The 24029-nt window shown below is 64.0% G+C and overlaps 10 protein-coding genes across 10 annotated transcripts; 3 read left to right on the forward strand and 7 right to left on the reverse strand.

Annotated features, from left to right (window-relative positions):
• Positions 1–1519: 1519 nt before the first annotated feature.
• AMSG_11743 (uncharacterized protein) lies at positions 1520–2146 on the reverse strand (the record flags this gene model as incomplete). Its single annotated transcript, XM_013905038.1, has 1 exon — positions 1520–2146. The coding sequence occupies one exon, from the start codon at positions 2144–2146 to the stop codon at positions 1520–1522; it is 627 nt and encodes a 208-aa protein (XP_013760492.1).
• A 30-nt stretch (positions 2147–2176) lies between these two features.
• AMSG_03101 (transmembrane protein 110) lies at positions 2177–3218 on the reverse strand (the record flags this gene model as incomplete). Its single annotated transcript, XM_013904982.1, has 2 exons — positions 2177–2914; positions 3096–3218. 2 exons carry the CDS (start codon positions 3216–3218, stop codon positions 2177–2179), a joined length of 861 nt encoding a protein of 286 aa, XP_013760436.1.
• Positions 3219–3455: 237 nt separating this feature from the next.
• AMSG_03102 (uncharacterized protein) lies at positions 3456–5425 on the reverse strand (the record flags this gene model as incomplete). The annotated part of the gene is made up of 3 exons (XM_013904983.1): positions 5356–5425; positions 3768–5286; positions 3456–3670 (listed from the first exon to the last, which is right to left on the reverse strand). The coding sequence occupies exons 1-3, from the start codon at positions 5398–5400 to the stop codon at positions 3456–3458; spliced, it is 1779 nt and encodes a 592-aa protein (XP_013760437.1). The 5' UTR covers positions 5401–5425.
• A 298-nt stretch (positions 5426–5723) lies between these two features.
• Positions 5724–6836, forward strand: AMSG_03103 (ankyrin domain-containing protein; the record flags this gene model as incomplete). Its single annotated transcript, XM_013904984.1, has 1 exon — positions 5724–6836. One exon carries the CDS (start codon positions 5724–5726, stop codon positions 6834–6836), a length of 1113 nt encoding a protein of 370 aa, XP_013760438.1.
• A 41-nt stretch (positions 6837–6877) lies between these two features.
• AMSG_03104 (uncharacterized protein) lies at positions 6878–8680 on the reverse strand. The gene is made up of 2 exons (XM_013904985.1): positions 8648–8680; positions 6878–8470 (listed from the first exon to the last, which is right to left on the reverse strand). The coding sequence occupies exons 1-2, from the start codon at positions 8653–8655 to the stop codon at positions 6940–6942; spliced, it is 1539 nt and encodes a 512-aa protein (XP_013760439.1). The 5' UTR covers positions 8656–8680; the 3' UTR covers positions 6878–6939.
• Positions 8681–9986: 1306 nt separating this feature from the next.
• AMSG_11744 (uncharacterized protein) lies at positions 9987–11420 on the reverse strand (the record flags this gene model as incomplete). Its single annotated transcript, XM_013905039.1, has 2 exons — positions 10064–11420; positions 9987–9992 (listed from the first exon to the last, which is right to left on the reverse strand). Exons 1-2 carry the CDS (start codon positions 11312–11314, stop codon positions 9987–9989), a joined length of 1257 nt encoding a protein of 418 aa, XP_013760493.1. The 5' UTR covers positions 11315–11420.
• A 927-nt stretch (positions 11421–12347) lies between these two features.
• AMSG_11745 (uncharacterized protein) lies at positions 12348–14530 on the reverse strand (the record flags this gene model as incomplete). Its single annotated transcript, XM_013905040.1, has 2 exons — positions 12348–12353; positions 12455–14530. The coding sequence occupies 2 exons, from the start codon at positions 14528–14530 to the stop codon at positions 12348–12350; spliced, it is 2082 nt and encodes a 693-aa protein (XP_013760494.1).
• Positions 14531–15311: 781 nt separating this feature from the next.
• On the forward strand, positions 15312–19511 carry AMSG_03106 (uncharacterized protein; the record flags this gene model as incomplete). Its single annotated transcript, XM_013904986.1, has 2 exons — positions 15312–15430; positions 15524–19511. 2 exons carry the CDS (start codon positions 15312–15314, stop codon positions 19509–19511), a joined length of 4107 nt encoding a protein of 1368 aa, XP_013760440.1.
• Positions 19512–19584: 73 nt separating this feature from the next.
• AMSG_03107 (uncharacterized protein) lies at positions 19585–20631 on the forward strand (the record flags this gene model as incomplete). The annotated part of the gene is made up of 2 exons (XM_013904987.1): positions 19585–19681; positions 19799–20631. The coding sequence occupies 2 exons, from the start codon at positions 19585–19587 to the stop codon at positions 20629–20631; spliced, it is 930 nt and encodes a 309-aa protein (XP_013760441.1).
• A 20-nt stretch (positions 20632–20651) lies between these two features.
• AMSG_03108 (uncharacterized protein) lies at positions 20652–22583 on the reverse strand (the record flags this gene model as incomplete). The annotated part of the gene is made up of 1 exon (XM_013904988.1): positions 20652–22583. One exon carries the CDS (start codon positions 22581–22583, stop codon positions 20652–20654), a length of 1932 nt encoding a protein of 643 aa, XP_013760442.1.
• Positions 22584–24029: the final 1446 nt, after the last annotated feature.

Below are 24029 nucleotides of genomic sequence, written 5' to 3' on the forward strand. Positions count from 1 at the left end.
CAGCAACAGCAGGTGAGCGAAGTAGGCCCGCAAAGGCAGCGACCTCATTTGCGCCGCATGGTGTGACCTTTCATCGGAGCCGCAGCAGCGATGGTGGGACGGCGGTAGCGGTTGTCGATGGGAATGGATCGCTGGTGGGGTATGTGGCGTATGATGCCGATGCCTGCATGCTGGTGCTCGCCAACGAGGCGGCGGCGGGTCTGGGGCGGGCAGTTCTGCTGATGGGCTCGTCGTCCAAGGTCGACGACGCGGCTGCGGTTGGACAGTTTGGTGAGGGCCTCAAAGTCGGTGCCATAGCCCTACTGCGCGAGGGTAAGCAGATCCGGCTGGAGACAGGCGCCGGCGAGGCGTGGGCCTTTGAGCTCGTTCGCGATGAAAACTTTGGCTCGGCCACCGTGCTCTCGCTGGCTGTGCTGGAGACCACGGGTGTTCCGCCGATGCCCGAGAGTATTGCCGAGCGCGGGAGAGTGAGCGCATCGGGGGTGGTGGCTGTCTTGGAAGGGCTGGCACCCAACGAGTGGGCGGAGTTTGAGGGTGACTTTCTGTTCCTGTCTCCGCCCAGCGATGCCAGCGGCTACTGTGCGACTCGCGATGGGACGCTGCTGCTTGAGGAGCGCCACCGCGGCAAGCTGTATGTCAAGGGCTTTTGGGTGGCGGACATGGCCGACGAAGGCCTACAGACTGGAGCCGACTTTCCGGCGCTGGCCCTCGATCGCGAGCGGCGTGCAGCAGCAAAGCGGGCTGATGTCGAGTATGCGATGGCCAATCTGTGGGTTCAGGCCATTGCACACGAGCCCGGGCTTGTGCCACGGTTCTACGACTTGCTCTGCTCGTCGCAGATTACTGCCGACATTGCCAAAGTTCACTGGTACATGACCGATGAGGCGCTGGCCGCGGTGGCGGCGGCTTTCTTTGACAACAACGGTGCCAACGCGTTTCCCGTGGCGGCCACGCCGTCAGCCCGCAAGAACATCGCATCAGTCGAGGAGGTGCTTGGTAAGAGCGCGGTGGTGTGCAACGAGGTGCTTGCATCGCTCCTCGCCTCGTCCCCTGCTATCGGCAAGCTGGAGGACGCGCTCGCCGGCGCGCGCCGACGGTCGCACACCGAGGTTGCGATTGCAAGTCTTGGCCGCGCTGCCCGCAACGCGTTCTACGCCTTTTGCGCTGTTCTTGATGGCCTCGCGAGTGACATGAGTGTTGGCAACTTGTCGGCGCGACGGATGTGGCCAACGTCAGGCTCGCTAAGGCTCGTCGCCTTTTCGACGCCGACAACACTTGTTGCCTTTGACGACGAGACGCAGACGTACCGAATGGCGGCATCACTGTTTCGCCGGCCAGCTCCAGCATCAGTTGTGTGTGCGGAAGCGCTTGCGGCTGTTGTCCGCGAGGTCTGCGACTCGCCCAGCATTGTCCCTGATGGCGTTCTGGCGGTCCTCGCGCGCAGGTGCATTTCGAGCCGTGACAGCGACGACGGCGGGGCAAGCAGTGTTGGCAGTGAGCGTGCTGCGGCGCTGGAAGCTCAGCTGGAGGCACGCGAGGCCGAGCTAGAACAGCTCTGCGAGGAGGTAGCCGAGGCTAAGACTTCGCCAGCAGGTGTGGCGCAGGTGGCCGAGCTCGAGGCGCGGGTGGCTCGGCTGACCGACGAGCTGGCCAAGGCCAAAACGGTCTCGTCGCTTGGCCTCCGCAACATCGCCGCGCTGCAGAAGCAGAACAACGAGCTTGGCGATGCACACGAGGCTGTCAAGCGAGACCTCCGCGCGCGTGAGCAGACCGTGATCCAGCTCAGCCTCCAGCTGGGCGAACTACAGAGCAGTCGACGGCGCGAGGGCCAGGCATTGGCCAATCTCACCGGTAGCGCCACCGAGAAGGCCAGCGACATTGTTGGCGGGTTGAGCATGGATGAGCTTGAGGCGATGATCGACGGGCGCGAGCAGGAGCTGGCCATGCTTCGGCGCGAGGCGCGTCGGCGCGCAAACGCAGCACGGCGTGAGCTGCAGCATGCGCTTGAGGTTGCGCAGGCCGGGTGCATGTGTGTGGTGTGCATGGATGCGCCGGCTCGGTGCGTGGTGCTCCCGTGCCGGCACCTGAACACGTGCGGCGGGTGCGTGCAGCAACTGGAGCGGTGTCCGGTCTGCCGCGGGCCCATTGGCGAGGTGGTTGAGGTGGTGGGGTGAGCTCAGCGAGTGTCGACGGTCGAAAACGGGTTGACCATGACGACCGGCTCGGCAAAGTCGTCGTCGTCGAGCGAGGAGAGTTCGAGCACAAACGGATTAGCAGACGAGTTCGAGACTGCAGTCGAGGTTCGCGAGATCGAGAGCGAGCTGAGCGGGCGACCAAGGTCGGCGTCGTCATCGTCAGAGGCGGCCCAAGGGTTGAGCAGGACATTGAGCTCTGTCTCAGTCGCACGCTCCTGTGGCGCGTCGGACTTGAGAATGTTGTCCGAGATCCAAAAAGTGATGATGTTGAGGAAGAGTGGGGCAACGAGCATGACGACAATGAGCTCGGTGTGTGGGTGGTTGAGAAAGGGCGTGAGGAAGAAGCGTGCGATGGCCTCGAGAATGCCTGCCACCGGATACATAAGCAGGCCCATGATGAGCTTGACAAGGACGACGATGACCTGCCAGACGCCGAGCTGCATGGCCCAGGCCTTGGCCGACGGCGGGCGGCCGTACTTGCCGGAGCGCAGGTACTCGTACGGCGAGAATTGGCCGACAATGTGTGCGTCGATGAAGAAGCGCTCAAACGCGGTGAGAAAGGCCCAGCAGAGGGCAACACCAAGGGTGGCGTCGAGAAAGATGAGGATAAAGTAGCCGAGGCAGGCATCGTGCGAGGTGTAGAGCCATGCGACAAAGACGTTGAGAAAGTGCCACGAGATCGAGGTGATGCCCTGCTTGCCTGTGTCAAACAGCCAGATCTGTGTCTCCACGGATGGACGAGTGAGTGCCACGAGTGCCACGAGTGCGATGGCGAGTGGTGCCTGCCACAATGGGTCTGTGCGTCGACGTGTGCATCTCCCTCCCTCCCATGGGCCTTGTCTGGTGCCACGCGCGTCCTCTACCCCTCTCCCCGCATCCTCCCCCTCCCTTGTGCCATACCTTGGTGCTCCGTCGGTGCTCCTCCCGCCGCCACTTGACAAAGAGGGTGGCAAAAGCCACAGCCATGAGGGCAAGCTGGACCTCCTTGCCAAAGTCGTCCATCATCTGGCATCCCTCGCCCATGCTGGAGGTGGTGGGGTGGGGGTGGGGGTGGGGGTGGGGGTGGGGGTGGGGTGAGTGGGGTGTGACCTGCGCTGAGTGTGCAAAGTGCTCGCGCTCGCGCTAGCAATGTTTTGACTCGTTTGGCGCGAGCAGGTTATCGGCAAGGCTGGGCATGTGTGTATTCGCTCGCGAAAGGGGGGGGGGGGGGGGAGGAGGAGGAGGAGGAGGAGACAGGGAAACGGCTGGGATCGACTGATGTCAAGCACTCGCACCGGCGGCCGCTGGCTCGCGGATGGCGTTGTTGCAGCGCCAGTCGCCGGAGCAGAGGTTGCAGTGAGAGACATTCGGCACACAGTCGGGACATGGTGGGCAGTCACAGTTGGCATCGCAGTATGTTGAGCACGATCGGCATGGCCATGGGCCGAGGCACGCCACGCAGCCCTCCCAGCCGCAACCGGGGCAGCCGCGCCCGGCTGTGCATACATGTCGAGATTGTGGATGTGAGTAGGGGCAAAGTGGGTGTGGGGAGTCGGAGGTGAGGGAGCAGAGGGGAAGCGGGGCAAAACGTACGATTGAGATGATGGCAGCGGTGGCCTCTGTAGTGGACCCAGCGCATGCCGCAGCCGGGCGAGGGACAAAGCTTGGAGGTCGATTCGATGTAGTCGCGGGTGGCGTCATCAGTGCCGTGGGCGGCGGCAGCCCACTCGGCGCAGGTCATGTCGGGATGGTCAACCGAGCAACCGTAGCACCAGCTCGCGTCGCAGTAGAGACACTCCATCCGGGTAGTCGGATCGGTCTCGCAGCCGTTGTCGAGGACCAAGAGGCCGCCACACGCCGGATTAATGCAGTACGTCCGCTGAGCGAGCGGGATGGCAGCGATGTCGTTGAAGCGAATAAACTTGTCGTACTCGTCGCGGGAGAGAGCCTCGCCGTGCGGTAGAACCCGAGTTGAGAGGCGAAGCAGGTTGTGGACCGATTCAGCGGCAACCACCGACGGGCACCGCGTCTCGCCATCAATGCATGGGCACTGCAGAGGGAACTGCTCATTGACGTCGCCGAGGGCAACGCGGACGATGGCAATCGAGCAATTGACGCACATCAGGTGGCCGCACTCGCCAAGGCCGAGCAGCTCGCTTGCATCGTAGTCGACAAAGCAGACCGAGCACGTGAGCTCGGTGACAATGGCGGTCAGCTGCGCCGGCTCGCGGCAGTTGTTGCAGATCTCGCCATTGTCGTCGCGAAAGGTCCGGGCGCAAGTCATGCAAAGAAAGGCGTGTCCGCACGGGTAGTTGAGCGCGTTGGCCGGCGCGTCGAGGCAGAGGACACAGGTTGGGCGGGCTTTGCGGGCGGCAGCTGCCGCTACAGCGGCAGCAGCACGAGCGGCATCGGCGGGAGACGCCGCCGCGGCATCGTCGGCAAACGACGGTCCGACCATGGCAAACTCGAGCGAGAGTGCGCCCTGTGGTGCAACCGAGGCCTTGAACACGCCACCGCCGTCCGGCGGTGGGCCCAGCTCGCGGCGGAGGGCCCAGATCGGAAACTGACTGTCGAGCGCCATGGTGTGGGCGTAGACCTCGACGGCAGGAATAGCGATGTAGCCCATGAGCAGGTCAGTCCGTCCGCGCTCCCAGTCGTACATGTAGATCTCAACAAAGTCGTTGGGCGAGTTGATGGCAAAGTAGAAGGTTTCGTCCCACTCGGGCGTTTGTGAGTTCTTGCAAGTCGCAGTCTTTGCAAACACCTGCAGCCGGTCACGCTTGTCGAGACGAGCCGGATCAACAGCAGCAGTCGCCGGACTGCAGATACGAACGAGGCAATATGGATCGCCCTTACGAAAGGTGTCCATCTTCCGCAGGCCCGATGCTGACACAATGCGCATGCCGATGTAGCGCGGGAGCGGGCGCGGATCGGCGTAGGTCGTCGATCGAGTCGAATGGCAGATGAAGAACGGCTTGCCATGGTCCGAATACCGCACCTCCCAGCCCTCGGGCAGCGGATCAGCTTCTGTGATGGGTCGCCGCTCCAGCGGATTGTCGTCGCGAGCGAGCGTCGTTCTCCGGAAGGCGATGAACTTGGAGAGCGAGTAGAGCTGTGGGAGGAGTGAGTGGCAGAGAAGGGAGGAGGGGAGGGGAGAGGGGAGGGAGAGAGGAGAGCGTACGTTTTCAAGACGGCCAAAGCTGGCCTGAGTCGGGTCGGCGGCCATGGCCGTGGCGGGTGTGTGGGGTGGGGTGCTGGAGGGTGGAACGGCTGGGTGCACCTGTGTCGGTTGTGGGAAGGGGGGGGGGGGGGGGGGGGCTGGCAATGGGCGGAGGGGTGCGCAAAGGGGATGGCGACGATGTGTGCGTGGATGTGACTGGATACTGTGGAAAAGGCTTTGGCTTGCTCTGCTGCTCTACTGTTCTGCGTGGTGGGGCGAATGAAGGTGGTGGCGCATGCGATCATCGAGCCCATGATCCAACCAGGAGCTGCTCGGCGCGCGTACAAGCGTCCACGCGCACACGCGCACACGCCACTCTCCTCGCCATCATGCTCAACAAACTTCCAACCGAGCTCATCCAGCTCATCGCGGCATTCTTGCTGGACGCGGCCGATCATGTTGCCCTCGCCACTACATGCGCCCGTTGCCACACCGCGCTCCTTGTCGACTCATACTCGGTCGCGCTTGCCCACGTCAAGACGGGCTACGCCAACTGCGTCGCCCATCGACTTTGGAGAGGGGCAGAGCTTGCGCTGCGGCACACCACGCTTCCGCGTGCATCACGCCGTGAGGTGGATCCGGCCCTGTTAGTCCCTATCTTTCATCGCCCAGAGCCAGACTCGCCTGACTGGCGCGCGCTCGTTACCCGGCTGGCCGAGATGGACATAGTGGCCAAGTCTCTGGCCATGCCGGGAAACATCTACACAGCGATGCCGCAGCCGCGGCCCGACTACATTGGTCCTGCGGCGCTTGCAGCTTCCTGTGGCATTATGCCGCTGACGAGAGAGCTTCTGCCTAGGCACGATGCGGCGCAGGCATCGCTCGTCCTGTACATCCTGGCTTTTGCCGGTCAGACGAGCACCGTGGAAGCTATGATCCATGAGCTAACCGAGAGCTTGCTGCCAGAGCCAGGCAACATTGCCCTCCAGGCCGCCGCTGCAGGCGGTGTCCTTCACACGGTATATGTTCTCCTTGCTCGTGACGACGTCGATCCTGCAGCCAATGATAGCTACGCCATCCGCATGGCATGCGCCCGCGGCCACGCCGAGGTTGTTGCCGCCCTACTCGCCGACAAACGCGCCGATCCGTCTTCCGGGTGCAATCACGCGCTTCGATGGGCCGCTTGCCGCGGATACGCTTCCATTGTCACCCTCCTCCTTGCCGATCCGCGCGTCAATCCCGCGGCATGTAGTCAGTTTGCCATCCGACAGGCCTCCCGCCGCGGCCATGCCTCTGTCGTCGGACTCCTCCTTGCCGACAACCGTGTCAATCCGGCTGCCAACAACAACGAGTCGCTCTGCTGGGCAGCGCGAAACGGTCATGAAAGCGTCGTACATCTCCTCCTTGCCGATGCCCGAGTCAACCCGGTCGACAAGAGCGCGGTGGCCGATGCAGCCCGTGCCAATCGACGGAGCCTCCGCCTGCTCTTCAACCATCGGTAGAACCACTCCAAGCACTGACAAAACACTCTGCGCCGCCCCACTCTTTCCCAACTCTTTTAGCAGCCAGATGCTCGTGCCTTTGTCGATAGAAAAACGCGCCACATCAATGGCCGCCAAACGCAAGGCCGGCGCGCCCGGTTTGGGTAACAAAGTGGACGAGGTCGTGGACGCAGACGGCGGTGACCGAGGTGCCATCGGGGCCGAGGATGCCAAACTTGCTGGTGATCCACTCAAACTCGGCATGGCTCAGCCGGATGTGCAGCCGATGGAGAGCCTGTCGGAGTGTCGGGAGTGGGAGCGCGTCGTCGGCGGTGTACTCGAGAATTGTAGACAGGAGCTTGGCCGACTTGACATAGAGCTTGGCGACCGCAGACTTGATGGTTGGTGTGTCAAAGACCTGCGGGGTGTCGTCCGACTCAATCGGTGCGTCGTTGAGGACGGCAAGGTGCCGTGCAGCCTCTTCGGCGGCCACTGGGTCCTCCTCGCCAAGGAACTGGCAGAACTGCCGGTAATCGATGCCGTCGCCAACGCCAAAGGTGGCGGCGATCTCCTGGATCTGTGCTGGCGTCGGCCGGATGTAGTGCCGCCCGAGGACAGTGAGAACGTCGTCGAGCGAGACCGTGCCGGATCGGTCCGCGTCGAGCTCGAGAAAGCTTTCAGCGACGTGCCCATGTGCCTCGTAAACAATCTCGCGGAGGAGGTCAAGGACCGGGACATCGACTGAAAGGACGCATGGCGCCACCGCGGCGGTGGGTACCTGTCCACGGAACGCGCGCGCCACCTCAGGCTCGACCACCGCAGGGTCCATCAGCTCGCGTCCGCGGGTCGTCACGTGCCGCACAAAGTCGAGGTATGCCACCTGCGGATTGTCGCCTGAGGTGTCATCAGCAAAGGTCGAGAGCACAAACTCGAGTTCCGATTCGGGCAGCGGGACCGAGGTCAGGACCGAGTCGATGGCGGCGACGAGCTGCGAGAACGGAATCGTCCGCGCAAATGCAGTGTCGCGGGCAATACACTCGTTGAGCAGCGCTTCGCGGACCGCAAACAGCCGGGCCACCAGCGAGTCGTCGTGCGCCACATCGCTCGGCAGACTCCAGGTCAGCGGATCCTGCACAAACCGCACAAACTCGTTGTAGTCGATGCGCCCGCTCCCTCGCATGTCATGCTGCCGCATCAGCGCTGCCAGCTGCTCCTCGTCCAGCTCCAGGCCGAGACTCGCCAGCCCGTTCGCAAACTCGCGGTAGGAGAGCGTGCCGTTGCGCGAGACGTCAAGCTCCAGGAACATGTCACGGATGTGCTCGTGTCGCGCATACAGCTTGGTCACCACCAGCTCGTGCAGCCGGGCCATCTCCCGCTCGTTCCGCCCCGACGGATGCCGCGGCCGGATCGTCTTGTCGCGCTTGCCCAGCACCTCAGCCAGCCGGTTGATGTCAATGTACCCACGATGGGTAAAGGTTTGCGAAAGAAAGCTGTGCGCCGCGTCGCCGATGTGAACGCCCAGCGAGGCGCATACCTCCAGAAAGTCCGAGTACATCACCCGCCCGTTCCCAAACTCGTCGTACCTCCGCAACCGCTCGATAAGCTCGTCCTGCACCGGGCCAAATGCCTCCTGCATCGCAAGCGGAAGCGTCGGTCTGCAATGTGGTCCCTTCTGCCGTCAGTTACCGCCACACACCTGCCGGTGCTCCCTCCTTTCGCGCCCGAGCCATTCGGCCGTCGCCATGAAGCGCGCATGACCATGCCGCGTGTAGGTGAGGGGATAGGAGCGGGAGAGAGGAGGGGGGGGAAGGGGGGAGGGAGAGGATACGTACTCGTCCATGGTGGGTCGCGGGATCTCTGTCAAGTGTTACACAATTGTAGGTGCTGGGTGACCCAGCATGGGTGCGGGTAGTCGGTGGCCGGCAACAGGCGTCAGCCGACACTGACCCGACATCGCGTCCGTCGACCTTCATTGCTGCCATGGGTGGAGTTCGGGTTAGGCTAGATGAGCGCATGGATTTGGCTCGAGTTGATCAAAATGGCTAAAACTCTGGCTGGTCGACTGGTTGGCCGTCTGGTGGATCAACAGGCGAGTCTGAGTCTGGGTGTGATAAGAACGAGCTTGACAACGGCGGATCGGGGTGGGTAAGCTCGACCGTTGCTTCGCCCGACGCGGTGGTGGACACGTGCGACATTGAGATGAGATTGTCAAGCGTGATTTTGCGCTGGTACGAGCGTGAGAAAGAGACCGAGCGCGACGCATGCGGGCGAGCCGACGCGCGCCTGGACCCTGGAGGTCGCGGTGACGCCAGGTGCTCGCTCAACCGCTCGCTTGCGCCGCTGACCCTCCGGCGCGACCGTGGCGTTGCGCTTGAGTGGATCACAAATGACGACCTCCGCTTGCGACGGAGCTTGGGCGAGGCTAGGCCGGATGACTTGAGGGAGGCCACTGAATACGAGTCGGTTGCGATGGCGCTGGCATCCGCCACGACGGCTGTGTCCGAGGTTACTGACTCGAAGCCACTGCTAATGGCTGGGGGATGACCGACGTGGGTCGATATTGACAACGTTTGCGGCAAGGGCGATGCGTCGGTCGCCGTCTCGCTGAGCTGGCCTGTCACGGGCGCGAATTTGCGCGCCGCAGGCGCGGCAGCAACTCGGCGGGCAAGACGGGCCTTGCGGATTGTACCGATGCGTCGCTTGAAGCTGGCCTTGCGCCCGTGGCGTGGGGACGGCGAGAGCGTTCCACAACTGGAAGAATGGTCCAGCTCGCTGCCATCGGGATCCAAGAGGCTGTGGATGTGGGCCAGTGCCAACGTTGCCTCGCCGTCCATTGTCAACCGCCGCGACCGCATTAGCGCCGACGGCGAACGCTGCCGTTTGGCGCGGCGGTGGGTCGCCGGGTTAAGTGCACACAACGACTGCTCGTTCTGCAAGGTAGGCGTGGCGAACACGTCGTCGCCATCGTTGCAGGGCGTGGTGGTGGCCACCTCCTGCGAAATCGCCACATGACCTGTCCGTGACATGGTCGTCGACGAGGTGAGACACGACTCGTCAATGGAGCGATGCAGAGGGAGGTCGCATTCGGAACGTGCTTCTCGTGGTATGTCGTTGAGTGTCACCCGTCGGGATCGGCGGCCGCGGCGTGCCTGGATGACGCTCACGCTCTGGCTAAGGCTCCGTGAGCGAGTGCATGGTGAGGCCGATTGCGAGCCCGAACCCGAGTCCAAGCGCCGCTCTGAGCGAACGTCTGCCCGGGTCAGTCCGCGCAGCTTCTTGTTGTACTTGCGGCCTGAGAGCTTCCCAAGCCTTGCCTGGAACAACTCGAACCGATGCGAAAGCGCGTCGGCAAAGACGCCAAGACGGTCGACACGGTTTGGCGCAATCGCGGCCACCTCGGCGTCGACCACCACCTGCCCACCGGTACCCGAGTCACCAACAGTCTGCGCGTATGCCATGGCCTGACCCGAATACGTAAACCGCAGCGTTCGCTCGTCAAAGGTAAGCGTTGGCTGACAGACAGCAATGCCCATCCGGACCCGCAGGCCGTGCCACAGAGCATCCGGGCTGTCTCTGGCGTCGGAAGGGAGCCGCTTGTCGTGCAGGATCGCCGGCGGCCAGAGTGCATCCATCAGGTCGTGTTGGATCTGGACAGCAGCATTCAGCGCGTCCTCGGTGTCCTGGAACGCCACCACATACGAGTCACCCTCGGTCCGGATAACGTACCCGCGGAACTTGTCCAGTGCTTGCCGGAAAATCCGGTCGTGCTCTTCGATGGCCACCATCATGTCGCTTGAATAACTCTCCCACAGCATCGTTGACGACTGGACGTCCGAGATAAGAATGGCGACTCGACCCGATGGCGCAATTGCGGCCTGGCTTGCCTTGCGCATCGCCACGTACTTGCGGCGCGAGTGCTGTCTCTTACAGCGCAAGAGCGCAGCGAGGCAGAGAGCCAGCACGACAGCAGAGACTGCCGAGACACCCGTAACAAGGATGGAGAACTGCTTGCGCCTCTTCGCCGCATCACTGTCTGTCGATGTGCACGTCGACTGCCCGCCGCACACTCCGCACGCGTCGAGCTCGAGGCCCGAGTTGGGCACCATGTCGCAGCCCGCGCACGACGACGAGTTGCCAAAGCACACACCGCACGCATCGACAAACCGGCCCGAGCCAAAGCAGATGCCGCACGCGTCAAGCGCGGCGTTCTCGCCGTAGCAGATCTGGCACGCGTCCTTGTCGGCATTCAACCCGCCACACACTCCGCACGAGTCAAGCCCAGCGTTGCCGCCAAAGCACACACCACACGCATCCAGGAACACGTTGGGTGTGATGCCTGTACTTCCGCCAGTGCACATGCCGCATGCATCAACGAGCGCTGTCCCGCCGCAAACGCCCGCGCAGTCGAAAACAAACTCCGGCCCGAGCGTCGCATTGCACGACACCACACAGTCACCAGTCCCGTTACACACGCCGCAGGCATCGACAACCGAACCCATGCCGTCGCATCCGCCACAACTCGTGTGGTCGCCACCGCAAATTCCACACGCATCGATTGACAGCGTCGCATTCGCGCAGCCCTCGCAGCGCTGGAAACACTGGCCACAAAAGTCCTGGTGCATCCGCGGAGGCCGTCCGGTTGTTCCGCCGACACACACGCCACACTCGTCGATGATCGCACTCCCATTGCATACGCCAGCGCAATCGAAAACGACTGGCGTCGACGTCGAATTGTCACACGAAGCAAAACATGTATCGACCGCTGAGCCGCCACACACCCCGCAAGCGTCAAAGTGTGCACCGCCTTGCGGAATAGGCACGCCGTCGCAGCCGAGGCACGATGAGCTATCGCCATTGCACACGCCGCACACATCATTAACAACACCCGAGTTGGGCACACCGTCGCACCCGGCGCACGTCGTGTTGTCACCCCATGCAACCCCGCATGCATCCACGCACGCGTCGTCACCAAAGCACATCCCACAGGCGTCGATGTCCGAGTTGTCGCCAAAGCACACGCCGCAGCTGTCCTTGTCCGCATTTGGCACCCGCCCAGTTCCGGGCCCGGCGCACACAGAGCAGTCATCGTAGGCTGCTGGTGGCGGACAAGGCGGAAGTGGTGGCGGTGGTGGTGATGGCGGCGGTGGCGGTGATGGCGGCGGCGATGGCGGCGGCGGCGGCGATGGCGGCGGCGGCGGCGACGGCGGCGGCGACGGCGCAACAACGCACGTGCTGCCGATCAGCTGCATTCCCATGTTGCACGATGTGCAGTTGGAGGCAGTCTGTGAGCATTCGGCACATGGCGCATCACAGGATGCGCATACTGCGGTGGTCGACACTGCGTATCGGCCCGGCGGGCACGCCCAGCACGATGAAAGGTCATCTGTCAGGGCGTAGCCCTCGAAGCACATTGTGCACGACCCCGAACCAACGCCACACGTGCCGCTTCCCGGCGATGAACAGAATGTTCGCTCATCGCACGCCGTGCCAGTCCACCCGGGTGCACACGGTCCCGAGCACGGGGCGTTCGGCTCAAAGCTCGGAGCCAGAGCGCAAGCAGCCGGCCCGTGATGACACGCATCGCTTGCGCCACAGCCATTTGCAAGGCCAGTCGTAGAGGAGGAGCCCTCGCAGAGAACGTCCGGCTGGCAGCTGAGGCCGTAGTTGGAACAGACCGCCGAGGCATCAAAGCCGACCGAACCCATTGTGGTGAAATGGATGGCGGCGGTCGGCGCAGTGCCGGTGGCGGTATTGGTGGTGATGAGGCTAGAGACCACATCCGAGCCGGCAGCAGGTGCAGTGGCAAAAATGGCGCCACCGTGGACGGCGGTATTGTTGGCGATTGTGGTGTCGACGAGTTTGAACATGCCGCCGCCACCGACCGCCATGCCGCCGCCGTTCCCCATGGCTGCTGCATTGCCGATGACGGTACAGCGGCTTGAAGTCACATTCGTGGATGTGGTGTGCACGCCGCCGCCGTCGCCGCTGCCTGCGACGTTGCTGGTGATGGAGAGGTCGACAAGCAGAGTCGGAGCAGCCGTGGCACCAAAGCCAAGACCGCCCCCGACGATGCCGGCCGAGTTGTGCGAGATGGTTGAGCTCGAAAGGACGACCGGGCCGGAAGCGTAGAGTGCGCCGCCAGCGTCAGCAGCCGAATTGAATACAAAGCTTAGGTCAGCAGCATCCAGTGACGACGCCGTGCCGACGCCGAGCACGGCACCGCCGTGAGTAGCCGTCGCCGAGTTGGCGGAAAAGTCACCACCTGTCGCTACTAGGATATGGCGATAAGCAATCGCGCCACCGGCGTGGGCCGAGTTGCTGGCAAACGTAGACGGGAGCGGACCAAGCGAGGCGGAGGCAAGCAGGCCAAGATCAATGGCGCCACCGGTCGATCCGGGTGCGTTGGCAACATTACTTGTGAACGATGAGTCCGAGACAGCAAGCGAGGGCGCGCCGAGGGGGGCGGCAGCGATCTGGTTCGCAACAGCGACAGCACCGCCGGTCGCAGCTGCAAAGTTGGACGAAAACGAGGCAGACGTCAGTGTGGCGCGCGCGCCATCACCAACATGCACGGCGCCGCCGTGCGCAGCAGCGACGTTGCTTACGAGTGAGGCGCCGAGTACATGACACACGGCACTACACGCAAGGGCGCCGCCGGAGCCGGAGCCACCGGCTGCCGTATTGTGCGAGAGAACGGCGCCTCCGTGAACGTCGATGCGGGGAGCGGCAGCTGCTCCTCCGGGCCCGGCCGTGGCAGTGTTGAATGTCAAATACGAAGCGCCAGAAACGACAATCCAGGCTGTCGCTGAGCCATGTACGCACGCGCCGCCGCTGGGGGCGGCATTGTTCGATGCATTGGTGGCCAAAAGGGTGAGGTTCCCGATCCCTGCCGCGTAGACAGCGCCTCCAGTTGTGGTGGCGAGGTTTGCAGAAAAGGACACAGCGGTGGCGATGAGCGGACCCGAAGTGTAGATAGCGCCACCGCTGCCGCCCAACGCCGAATTGGCTTCAAAGACTGAGGTCGAGATCGAGTGAGCCGAGCCACCGGTGAGGACGATCGCGCCGCCATCGGCGGCGGCCGAGTTGTTGACAAAGGTCGAAGCGGCGACGACAACGTCACAACCGGTGACAGCAAGCGCTCCACCGGCCGAGCCTGTGTTGCCGTCAAAGATCGAGTCAGTGACGGTGAGCGAGCATGACGAGGTGGACGCCGAGCTGACGGCAACAGCGCCCGGGCCGCTTGCGCCGCGAATGTCAACGGCGTCGAGCACGACCACAAACGATGACGAAGAGTGTGGGGCGTTGAGCTCCAGGACCGGTGCGGGTGCGGCGCCGGTTCTCTGTGATGAGACTCTCCGCCACGTTAGCTGGACTGACATCACAGAGGCTGCCGAGGCGACGGTGACGAGTGAGTGGGCGCTGAGGCCATCCGCGGCGACATCCTCGACAAGGACGGTGGTGGACGAATCGGCGACGATGACATCAAAGACAGCGTCGTCAAAAGCGAGCGTAGCGGCTGCAGTCGGAGCGGCAAAGGTGAGATCGCGAACCATGAAGACTTGGTTGAGGGTTTGCGAGGTGATGCGGAACAGCGGCCCGCGACCTGAGCGGTCCTGGCCGACGCCACACGAGAAGACGACCACGTCGCCGGGGTTTTGGCACGAAACATGAAGCTGGGGCTCGGCGAGTTGACGGATATTGTGGTAATGGAGCATGTCTCCTGGTCGTAAGTCCCGGCCTGGAAGCAGATGGAGATCGGCGAGCTGGCCGAGGTCACCGTCGTTGACGCCAGGAAGAGGCTCAGCTGTGACAGAGCCGTCCCGCCCGGGGAGACCACGTGGTCACAGCCATGGGCGGAACATGCCACCAGAGCCAAGACGAGGCAGGCCAAGGCCCCAGGTGACATACGTGGGAGAGTGGGGTGGAGCGAGAGTGCGGCTTGTTGCGGTAGAGTCAATGGAGGGCTTGCGTATCGAGGGCTATGCGGTTGTGGAGGGCTGTCTCAGCAAAGGTGCCAGAAATGGGAGAAATAAGTGCCCAAAGGGAATCAGTCAAACCGAGGAAGGGATTGGCAGGTTCCGACTCTCGGGTGAGTGTTGGACTTGGGAGCACAGGTGAGCCGCCAAGAGAGAGAGAGAGAGAGAGAGAGAGGAGAGTAAGAAGCGCTGGAAGAGATGGAACGAGATGAATGCGAGCTGCCGGAGCGTGCCTGGACAGGGAGCACTGGGACAGGCTGCGTTGCGGGTAGTTTTCGACCAGAGCGGGACAGGGCAAATTGGCGAACGAGGATGCCCCTCCCCTGGTGAAACAAATTGTACTAAAAAGTCTCTTTGGATGCCCTTTTGCCGGGACGGAAGGGAGAGCCAAGGTTGGCGCCAATGGCGCAGGGGAGCGCGACGGGCTGCTGGAGCCCGTTGAGGGCGGAGGTGGTGAGTAGCGCGAAAGGCCACCACACTCGGCGCGAAAGCGAAGGACAAGAGTGGGCACAAAGAGCGGATGCAGCACACGCCTGACCGGTTCCGGGCTCCGCTGCGAACGCCATCGGCGCATGCCACCCGGGCTGCGCGGGAGCGGCGGACGCGGGTGCGGGCGCTGTCGAGCCAGGCCGAGACACGGTCGGCGCGGCTGACGGCGGCTTCGGGAAGGCTAGTGACGAACAGAGGTGGAGGGGGCTCGCGGAGCAGTGGGCAGGGTGCAAGGGGGGGCAGGGGTGGCTTTCCGTTGTCGCCCATGCCGCCGCTCCGTCCGTTTGGCTCGGCGCTCGATAGCAGCTCGTTTGCGTCGCGGCGGGCGACGGTGCGGGCGGCGAGCCCGCCTCGGGCTGGCGAGTGGCGCAAGCCACGAACGACGACGACAACGTCGTCACTGGCTATGATCTCGCTCTCATTGGACGAGCCGCGGGCATCGCCACTGATGGGCGCGACCAGTGGTGCGCGAGCAAGAGCGCGGACGCGCGGCGCGCTGTCGAGCGTGGCGATCAGCTCGCCGTCGCCGCTGCTTTCAGATGCGTTTCTCTCGGGTGCGCTGCGGCGGCAGCCGTGGCCAGCACGGGTGACAGCGCCCGATGCTGAGCCTGCCGCGCTTCCAAGTGACGATGCGGGCGATCCGTACGAGTATGTGTATGAGTACTCGGGCGACGGGGCGGCAGAAGTGCCCGAAGTTGTGGTCCTTGCGAGCACCCACGACGGCGTAGAGCGGACAGTTTCAAGCTTGTCGATGCGGTCTGACGACGGATCAGCAATGACCGCGGTGGAGAACGAGCGGAAGCGAAGCATGCCGTCGCGGACTGGCTCGTTGTCGTCGGTCCAGCTGGCGGACGGGCGGTCAGGCAAGCCGTCGCGACTTGCGCGTGACGCGCTGGCGGTCTCGGCCTCGCCACGGGCGATTTCAGACTCGTCGTCTGGCTCGACACCGTATGCCGACGACGAGTGTGGGGTGAGCGGCGATGGGGTGAGCATGTCTGCGGTGTCGACGCCGCGGGTGGTGCGATCGCCATCGCGGTCGCTGGAGCGCGATCGCATCGAGGCTCTCGAAGGTAAGCTCGAGCTTCCGTTGTTTCGGTCTGGAAGCAGTTTAGGGCTTCGCCGCGGACGCTCCGACTCTTTGGCAGTGCTACCAGGATCACACGAAGAAGAGCAGCTTCTCTCTGCTGCTTCGTTTGCGGCGTCGTCGGAGCAGGCGTTCCGATCATCGCCGCCAACCGCGGTGCGGCCTAAAACGGACGCATCGCGGCCGACTTCGCCGCTGGGACGGTCGGCGTCGGCGTCGGCCCTACCGTCGCCCAAGGCACAAATGGAATCGGGGCTCGGGCCTGGACCTGCGTCCGCGCCTGCGCCGCCGCCGCTGCCTCCGCCGCAGCTTATGGCGAGCTCCGAGTCCGGGTGGACGCTGGCTGTGCGGCGGGCGCTGCAGCACCGGTTGTGGATATGGATCATGGCGTTTCTTGCGCTGTATGCAATTGTCATCGACGACGTGCTTGTAGTGGCTGCGGTGGGCGGTGATGACGTGGGCAAGGGCATTGTGCTTGGCGCCCAAATTGTGTCCGTGGTGGTGGGGCTAGTGTTTTGTGGCGAGCTGGCGGCGCGGGCGAGCGCGCTACGCGGCAGCTATGTGGTGTCACTTGAGTTTGCGGCCGACGTAGCGGTGGTGGTCTCGTTTGTGCCCGAGGTTGCGTCGCTCATTGCTGGCGAGGACGTGGTGGCGCTGGCGCTTGTGGGGCGGACGTCGCTGCCAGAGCTACAAGCGGGAGCGGCGGCGCGTGGGGCTGCGGCGATTTTGCGGGTCGTTCGGCTCGTGCGTGTGCTCAAACTGCGAGTCCTGTTTGCAGCAGTGACGGCATCGACGCTGACAGCGATTGCCAACGCGCTGTCGGATCCCTCGTCAGGCGGCGAGGCGTCGGCGATTGTGGTGCTGACGGGCGAGGGCAGCGAGAGCGGATCCGGGTCGTCGGACGCGTCGCGGGCAACGCATCGGCTTGTGGAGCGCGCCGGCATCCAGATATCTGTGGCGCTGGTTGTCCTCATTGCGGCGGTGCTCTGCCTCGTCCATGGGGCCAACCTCTCGCTGGAGGGCTCGCTCTCTGCTGTGGGCGACGCACATGCTGTGGCCGGACTGGAGCAGCTCACGCTTGCGGTGAGCGGGGCAAGCTCGGCGTCCGGGTACGCGCGTGCGGTAGATGCGTATGTGGCGAGGTTTGCGGGCTCGGGCTCAGGCTCGGGGGCGGCGGCTGCGGGCTTTTCGCTCGCGCCGCGCCTCTTGGTGGTGAGTGTGGACGGCCGGCTGCTGGCGGGGAGTAGCCAGAAGGTGTCCCCGCTGCGGGAGCTGTTCGTAGAGGCTGTGGGTGTGGGTGGCGGGCGGGCGTACTTTGACGTCTCGACGGCAGAGCGGGTCAAGGCCGGAACGCACTTGCTTCTGCTTTTGGTCTTCCTCGGCTTTCTCACCGGCATCAACCGAAGCCTCGCATTGTATGCCGAGCGGCTGGTGACCGAGGCGATTGCGCGGATCTCACTCATTATCTACCACCTGACCCGGCACTGGCAGCACAAGCAAGACGCACTGACAGCGTCAGCTGACAACCTCGCAGGACGGTCCAAGAGCAAGGCGCCGCTGGTGCTGCGGCAGGTGATTGCCTCGATCGAGCAGGCTGCAGACGAGCAAGCGTCGACGTCGGTCGATCTGCGGGCCAAGTCGCGGTTGGCAACGGTGAAGGAGAATCGGCTGTCTGCGGCGCTGGCGGTGACGAACCGCGAGCTGGCGCGGGCGAACCCCAAGTTCTGGTATCCTCCGGCGCCGGTCTTTCCGATTGGCGTCCTCGACGAGCGGTTCCTCCGACTGACGGTGGACTCGCGTGGGATGAAGGTGGTCGACGCCGGTGCCAAGTTTGCGCTGGTGGCATACCTGACATCGCCGCGGCACAAAGATCGCGAGTATGAGCGTGCGTTTCTCACCACGTTCCGACTCTTCATGGAGCCGGCGGAGCTTGTCGATCTGCTCATCCTCGAGTTTTGCTTTCTCCCGGACCAGAGCGAGGTGGCCGCGGTCGACTTTGACTTTGAGGACTGGGAGGTGTCCGAGCAGACGCCCAAGCAGACTCGGGTCATTCTGGTTGTGGAGAAGTGGCTGCGGCTAGCGTTTGAGCGCGACTTTGTGCCGGACACGCCACAGAGCGAGAGCGCCAGTGGAAGCCTGAGCGACTCGGACAACACGAGCAGCAGGAGCAGCGTGGCCAGCCGGGCGAGCGGAGATACGAGTCGGTCTGAGGCGATGGAACGCCTCACGCACTTTCTTTCGCTGCTGGTGGCGTCGTCGCGGCACGCGGCGGCGGCGCGGATCGGGACCTGGGTAGAGAAGCAGCTCAAGGGGCTCAACGACGGTGAGGCCTCCCCAAGCAAGGGCAGCCTGGGCACGCCACGATCACCAGCGCCGGTGGGCAACTTGTCGGTGAGCGTGGACGTCGACAGCGTGTCTGTGGTCGAGCTCGGGCGGCAGCTCTGCTTGGTGGAGCACAAGCTGTATTCTGCGATCAAGCCGTTTGAGCTTGTAGTGAGCTCGGGCAAGGTCAAGGGCCGGGCCGGGGTGGGCACTGCAGCACTCAAGGCCTCTTTCGACCACTTTAACAAGGTCGGGCTCTTTGTGCAGGCGGCAATCGTGTATGCGCCGACGGCCAAGGCGCGGTTGGCGCGGCTGCGCAAGTTCATCGAGCTCCTCTCGTTCTTCATCGAGGAGCACAACTACAACGGGGTGATGGAGGTGCTCGGGGGGCTCTCGTCGGTGGCGGTTGCGCGGCTCAAGCGGCTGTGGAGCAAGCTCGACTCGAGCTCCGCCGAGACGTTCAACTCGATCAAGACCATCATGTCGGCGTCCAAGTCGTACAAGTCGTACCGGTCGCTGGTAGGCTCGCTCGACGAGGCCACGCCTGTCGTTCCGTTCCTCGGCGTCTACCTCTCGGACCTGGTGTTCCTCCTGCAGGGCAACGACGGCGAGACCGACGACGGCCTCGTTGCCTTTCAGCGCTCGTACCACTTGACGGGAGCGGTGACGGCTGCACTGCGGTGGCAGAGCAATCGGTACTCGTTCATCAAAGTGCCCACGATTTCCCGGGTCTGGAACGTGGATGCGCAGGATTTGGACGTGTCCGAGGATGCACTGTACGAGGCATCGCTTGTGCTTGAGCCGCGGCAGGCTCGGCGGCGGTGACGGGCTCGGTTTGCGGTGGCATTAACAGAAATCGACACCTGTCTGTACGCAGTAGCAGAGCGTGGCAGAAGGAATGTCTGCTGGCGAGGGAGAGTACCGGCATGTGCTTGTGGCGTACGACCGGAGCAGCCATGCCCATGAGGCACTGGTGTACTATGTGAAGACTTTGTGTATGTATTGAGGAGGGGGAGGGGGGGGGGGGGGGGGGAGGAGGAGGGGGAGGGGGAGGGGACGACTTATGCATGGACGGTGGCTGGGTGTGGTCGGGACAATCGGGACGGTGCCAGTCAACGAGGCGTCGGATCGGATTTCACTGGTGACAGTGGCCAAGAAGGATTCGGATGAAGAGGCGGCACGTATGGCACTGGCGCAGGGGCGGGCGACGTTGGTGGAGCTGGGCGTGGGCGAGGAGAGTATCGAGGACGATGTGCTGGCGACTGGGGCGGTGGCGGAGGCTGTGGTCGAGGCTGCCGAGGCAAGGGCCTGCGATCTGCTGGTGGTTGGCGCGCGCGGGCGCGGCAAGGTCGCGCGGTTCTTCCTCGGCTCTGTCTCGACGTATGTGGTGTATCACGCGAGCGCGCCTGTGCTTGTAGTCAAGTCTGGTGTGGTGGCACGCCTCCGTGAGGAGCATCCCGAGTGGGGGCCCAAGGTGGCGGAGAGCACCTCGATCCTTTGTTGTCTGGATGGGTCGGCTGCGGCGGATGCGGCATTCAATGCAGCGCTGGTGGCTGCGCGCGGGCGCGAGGTCATTCTCTTTACGGTTGTCGAGCCGATGCGCGAGGTGCCCGGCGACTCGGGCGAGGAGGGCAGCAGCGAGGTCCGCGAAGTCCTCCTCTCCATCCACCAGCGCAAGCTCGATGCCGCCGAGGCGCTGCTGAAGCAGTACGAGGAACGCGCGCGTGACATCACCGACTCGGTCAAGGCGTACGTTGCCGTCGGTGATGCGCGTGACATGGTCACACGCACTGTCGACGCTGCCGCTACCGACATCATCACCCTCGGCGCCTCGGGCAAGACCGGTGAGAACGTGCCGCTCACCATCGGCTCAGTCGCCACCCACGTTCTACATGCCGTCAACGTCTCGGCTGTCCTCATCTGCCAGCCGACGCGACAGGAGTAAAGGAGCCAGTACGAGGCGGGCTAGCAAAAGTCGTCGTCGTCATCCGACGAGAGCACAATCAGATTGGCGTCGTCGTCGGGGAGAATTGGCTTGGCCGAGAGGAGCCGAGCAGCCTTGGTCGGGCGCTCGCCGGCAGCAGTGCCGGCTGGGCGCTTGTGGGAGGAGGATGGCTGCTGCGCAGCGGGGGCGGGTGGGAGTGGCTGTGAAGTGGCTGGGTGAAGTGATGCAACTGGTCGAGGCGGGGCAGTGGTGGGAGTCGGCCGGCCGCTCCGCAGAGCCACCAGCGTCGGGTGGTCGTTGATGACAGGGACCGGCGCAGAGCAGGCGGCGTCAGCAAAGACAATGCCGACGGCGTTGAAGTACACAGTGTCAAGCAGGCCGTCGTCATCGTCATCGTCATCATCATCGTCCGAGGCCGAGCCCGAGCCCGAGCCCGGGCCGGGGGTGGTCGCACAAGCAGCCGGCAGGTTGAGCGATGGCGCGAGTGCCGGGTCGGCGGTGAGGTCGAGGAGTAGGCGCATGAGCGGATCGACGGCAAGGTTCTCGACAGGAAGGTCGACCTTGCACACCGCGCACCGCCACTGATTGGCGACGCCGTTCATGGCGAGGTAGGATTCGAGATCGTAGGCCTGAAAGTGGCGGCAGGCGCGGCCGCGGACCGGTGTGGTCATGCGGGTGAAGGAGAGCGGACAGGTGAGGGCGACCGGAAGCGAGTCCTGGGTCACGCCCGACGAGGCCGACGAGACAAAGATGTCCATGATGGCGCCAAAAGCGGCATGGAGGTCCATCCAGGGGCGGGCGTGGACGATGTGAGCGGCGAGCATGCGCTGCGAAATGGTCCGCTTGGCAAGGACTGTGTAGAGGTAGCCGCAGGTGCAGTGCTGGCTCGAGATGGTGATGGTGTTGGAGGCGCGGAGGTGCGGAAGAAGATCGAGCTCGGCCGCGCCAGCAGCAGCGGTCTCGAGCCAGTGCCCGTTGACGGCGACGGCGATGTCAGCGCCGGGCGGCCAGGTGTGGATGCGCTTGGCGTCACGCCGATGGTAGGCGCGGAGGACAATGGAGAAGACCGGATCGTCGCCACGGGCGGTGAGCGCGGCGTTGGCCTGGCGCAGGATGTTGAGCGAAGTCGACGGCGCAATGGTGATGGTGTAAGTTGCCGACGAGCCAGCGCGCGAGTGCCGAAGGTCGATGGGCGCAAGGAGCGGCGGTGCGATGCAAGTGGAGAAGACCGAGCCGTTGCAGTACTCGCGGGTCGTGTCGCTGTAGGGCTGGACGACGCGAAGGAGGGCGTCGACGTTGGTCGGCGTCACCCGCGAGGCAAACGGGATGTCCAGGAACAGGCCCTCGTACAGCGTGCCGGACTCGATGCTGAAAGGCGCCTGGCGGAGCTTGGCCATCGCCGATGGCGGCGTCTCTGCGCCGACCTCCCAGCCGAGCGGAAGCCGCGGCGAGTGCCTTGCCTCTTCGGCTTGACGCCACCAGGCGGCAGCGGCGGCAGCAGCCGCCTCGCGAGCAGTGCTGATTGGTGGCGGACGGGGGCGGGCGGAGGCGACGGTTGTTGAGCTTGATGCCTCCGTCGATCCGGCAGGAGCGGCGACCGAGGCAAAGGCGGCGGCGATGTTGTCGAGTTCCTTGGACTGCTTGGCGCCGAGGAGCGGGCGGAGGCGGGCAGAGGCGAGATCCGAGATGAGCGGAAGCGAGGCGAGGGAGGGAGACGACGGTGGGAGGAGGACAGCGGCCTTGGCCAGGGCCTGGAGTGCGGCAACGAGTGCCATGTGGATCTTGCGCTTGCGTACGGTGGCCAGGTCGTCGAGGAGCGGTGAGGCGAGGACGCGGGCCAGGTCGGCAAAGGCCGAGGAGGGGTCACCGCCTCCACCCTCGACAGTCGCAGCCCGCGCCGCCTGCTTGGCTGCCCTGAGGCGGGCAAAGACCTCGCCGACCGGGTCGCCCATAGTGTGGCCTGGGGTGGAGTGGGGTGGAGTGGAAGTGCTGGCTGTCTTGGCGAGGAGGGGGGGAGAGGGGGGGTACCAGCGAGCACAAGCAAGGAGGGCCGCCACCACCGACTGCCACCATCGACTGCCACCATCGACTGCCACCATCGACTGCCACCATCGACTGCCACCATCGACTGCCACCATCGACTGCCACCATCGACTGCCACCATCGACTGCCACCATCGACTGCCACCATCGACTGCCGCCACCAACCACCATCAACCACCACCAACCACCACCAACCACCACCAACCACCATCAACCACCATCAACCACCATCAACCACTGGCATGTTGGCATAATGCTATGTCGTCGACTGGCATTCGGACGAAGATGGGTACGGAATGACCGGCGACAGACACCACCAACTGGTGACTGCCACAGAGGACGACAGCCGCAGAGGTCGACACCCGACTCTCCACACCAGAACAACCAAATGCTGTACCTCGTGACGTCGACTCTGTACAACACGTTCCTCCGCCAGACAGGCGTGCGCAAGCAGAACGCTGCTGCTTACGGCCCCTCCAAGACCCGGATGAAGTTCGACTCTGGGGCGTGCGACTTTGAGACCGATGGTTAAGCCCGAGAGAGCCGAGGGAGCCGAGGGAGCCGAGGGAGCCGACGACGGGCTGGGCTTCCCTCCCCCCCCCACCCCCACCCCCACCTACCCCCTGGTTGGTGGTAGAGGGGGGGGGGAGGGGGGGAAAGAGGTTCCGGTGGCACTGTTCGCCATGGCTGCCTTCTGCTGTTACCTCTGCTCTGTCCTCTTGCTCTCGCCGCTTGCCATGGCCGTCCCTGGTGGTGCGGTAAACTCGGGATGAACACTCTGTCGAACACACTTGTTGGAGAGGGGAAGGTGAAGGGGGGATGGGGTGCGCATAGCGTATAGAGCGTGTGTACACAGGGGATACAGATGGGGATGGGGGGAGGAAGGGGAGGAGAGGACAGATCGGGATATGGTCAGTGGATGTAGACGTGGGATGTAGGTTGTGGGCGATGAGCATGGAGGGGGGGGGGGGGGGGGGGGAGGGGGGTTGCGCCCAGAGAGACAGGCAAGGCGTGGCTGGGACCTGATGATGTAGAGGCCACCGCTGGTGGTGCTGTAGCTAGCTATGGACATGGTAGTTATGGTAGTTCGAGTGATCAGCACCCCTCCGCACCAGTGTTGATGGATGTGATGGCTGCGATCTCGGCCATCGTCACGATCATGGCTACCTACCATCTCCATACAATAGCCATCGCCATGACCATCACCCATCCCCACCACCATCGCCATCCCCACCCACACCACCCACACCCATCCCCACACCCACACACCCACACACACACCCCTCTCTCCCACACAACCACCATGTCATCGACAAGAGGCAGGGAGAGGACGATCCGCCATGCGGCCGTGGTGGT

This window comes from Thecamonas trahens, assembly GCF_000142905.1.
Source record: "Thecamonas trahens ATCC 50062 unplaced genomic scaffold supercont1.11, whole genome shotgun sequence".
Lineage (NCBI taxonomy): Eukaryota > Apusomonadida > Apusomonadidae > Thecamonas > Thecamonas trahens.